This window comes from Bombus impatiens, unplaced genomic scaffold (assembly GCF_000188095.3).
Source record: "Bombus impatiens unplaced genomic scaffold, BIMP_2.2 scf_0389, whole genome shotgun sequence".
NCBI classification, from domain to species: Eukaryota; Metazoa; Arthropoda; class Insecta; order Hymenoptera; family Apidae; genus Bombus; species Bombus impatiens.
In genome coordinates, this window is record NT_176808.1 from 141,758 (window position 1) to 142,430 (window position 673).

A 673-nucleotide genomic window follows, 5' to 3' on the forward strand; every position below is an offset into this window, starting at 1 on the left:
CTTCCACTCCTTCGACCGAATCGCCACCGCGTCGATTTAATCCGATGTCGCTCACGTCGTGCAAACGATTCTCCGTCAGATTCAACGTTTGCAGATTATCCAGCGAGCAGAGTAGTTTCGCCGGCAACGCTTGCACGTTGCTCTCCACGATCTCCAAAGTGTGTAATTCGCGCAAACCATGGAAAGAGTCCGGCGCGAGTTCGAGAAAACGGCTGGCACCCCATACCGCGTTGAACGTTTGCACAGTCAGTTTCTTCAACTCGAGGAGCGGTTGAAACGCACCCTCTGGTATCCGCAGTACCTTACAGCCGTGCACGTGCAATTCGTGCAAGCTGGTCAGACGTTGCCAACTGTGAGCGTTGAAGCTACTCTCGAAGTGATGGACGTCGCTGCAACGTATCCGTAGCTTGAGAGCGCCGTCGAGCGACGCAACCAGACCGGTGATCGCGCCAGGATCCAACACTCGAAGGGTGCAGTCCGCGGACCGCGTGTCGTTCCCACCCTCTGACAACCACTTGCAGGAAGCTCCGGCCGATTCCGAGAGTATACTTGATGCCAGGCAAAGAAAAGCCGCGTTCATCAGCGTGATAAAAACATACTTCGCTGTCATCTTGCGTGACGATGGTTGCGCACGGCTTTTCGGTTAGTTCAGAGTCGAGAGACGGACGCGATC

General features: G+C 55.3%; 1 protein-coding gene across 1 annotated transcript in view; it reads right to left on the reverse strand.

The window, feature by feature from the left end:
- LOC100742868 (toll-like receptor 7) overlaps positions 1-673 on the reverse strand; it is an 8,058-nt gene that overhangs the window by 6,613 nt on the left and 772 nt on the right. Inside the window, 1 exon segment of the mRNA XM_024368085.2 lies at positions 1-673. This exon segment is cut by the window's left edge and continues 5 nt beyond it; it is cut by the window's right edge and continues 772 nt beyond it. Within this exon segment, the coding sequence (XP_024223853.1) occupies positions 1-610 (610 nt within the window). The 5' untranslated portion in view covers positions 611-673.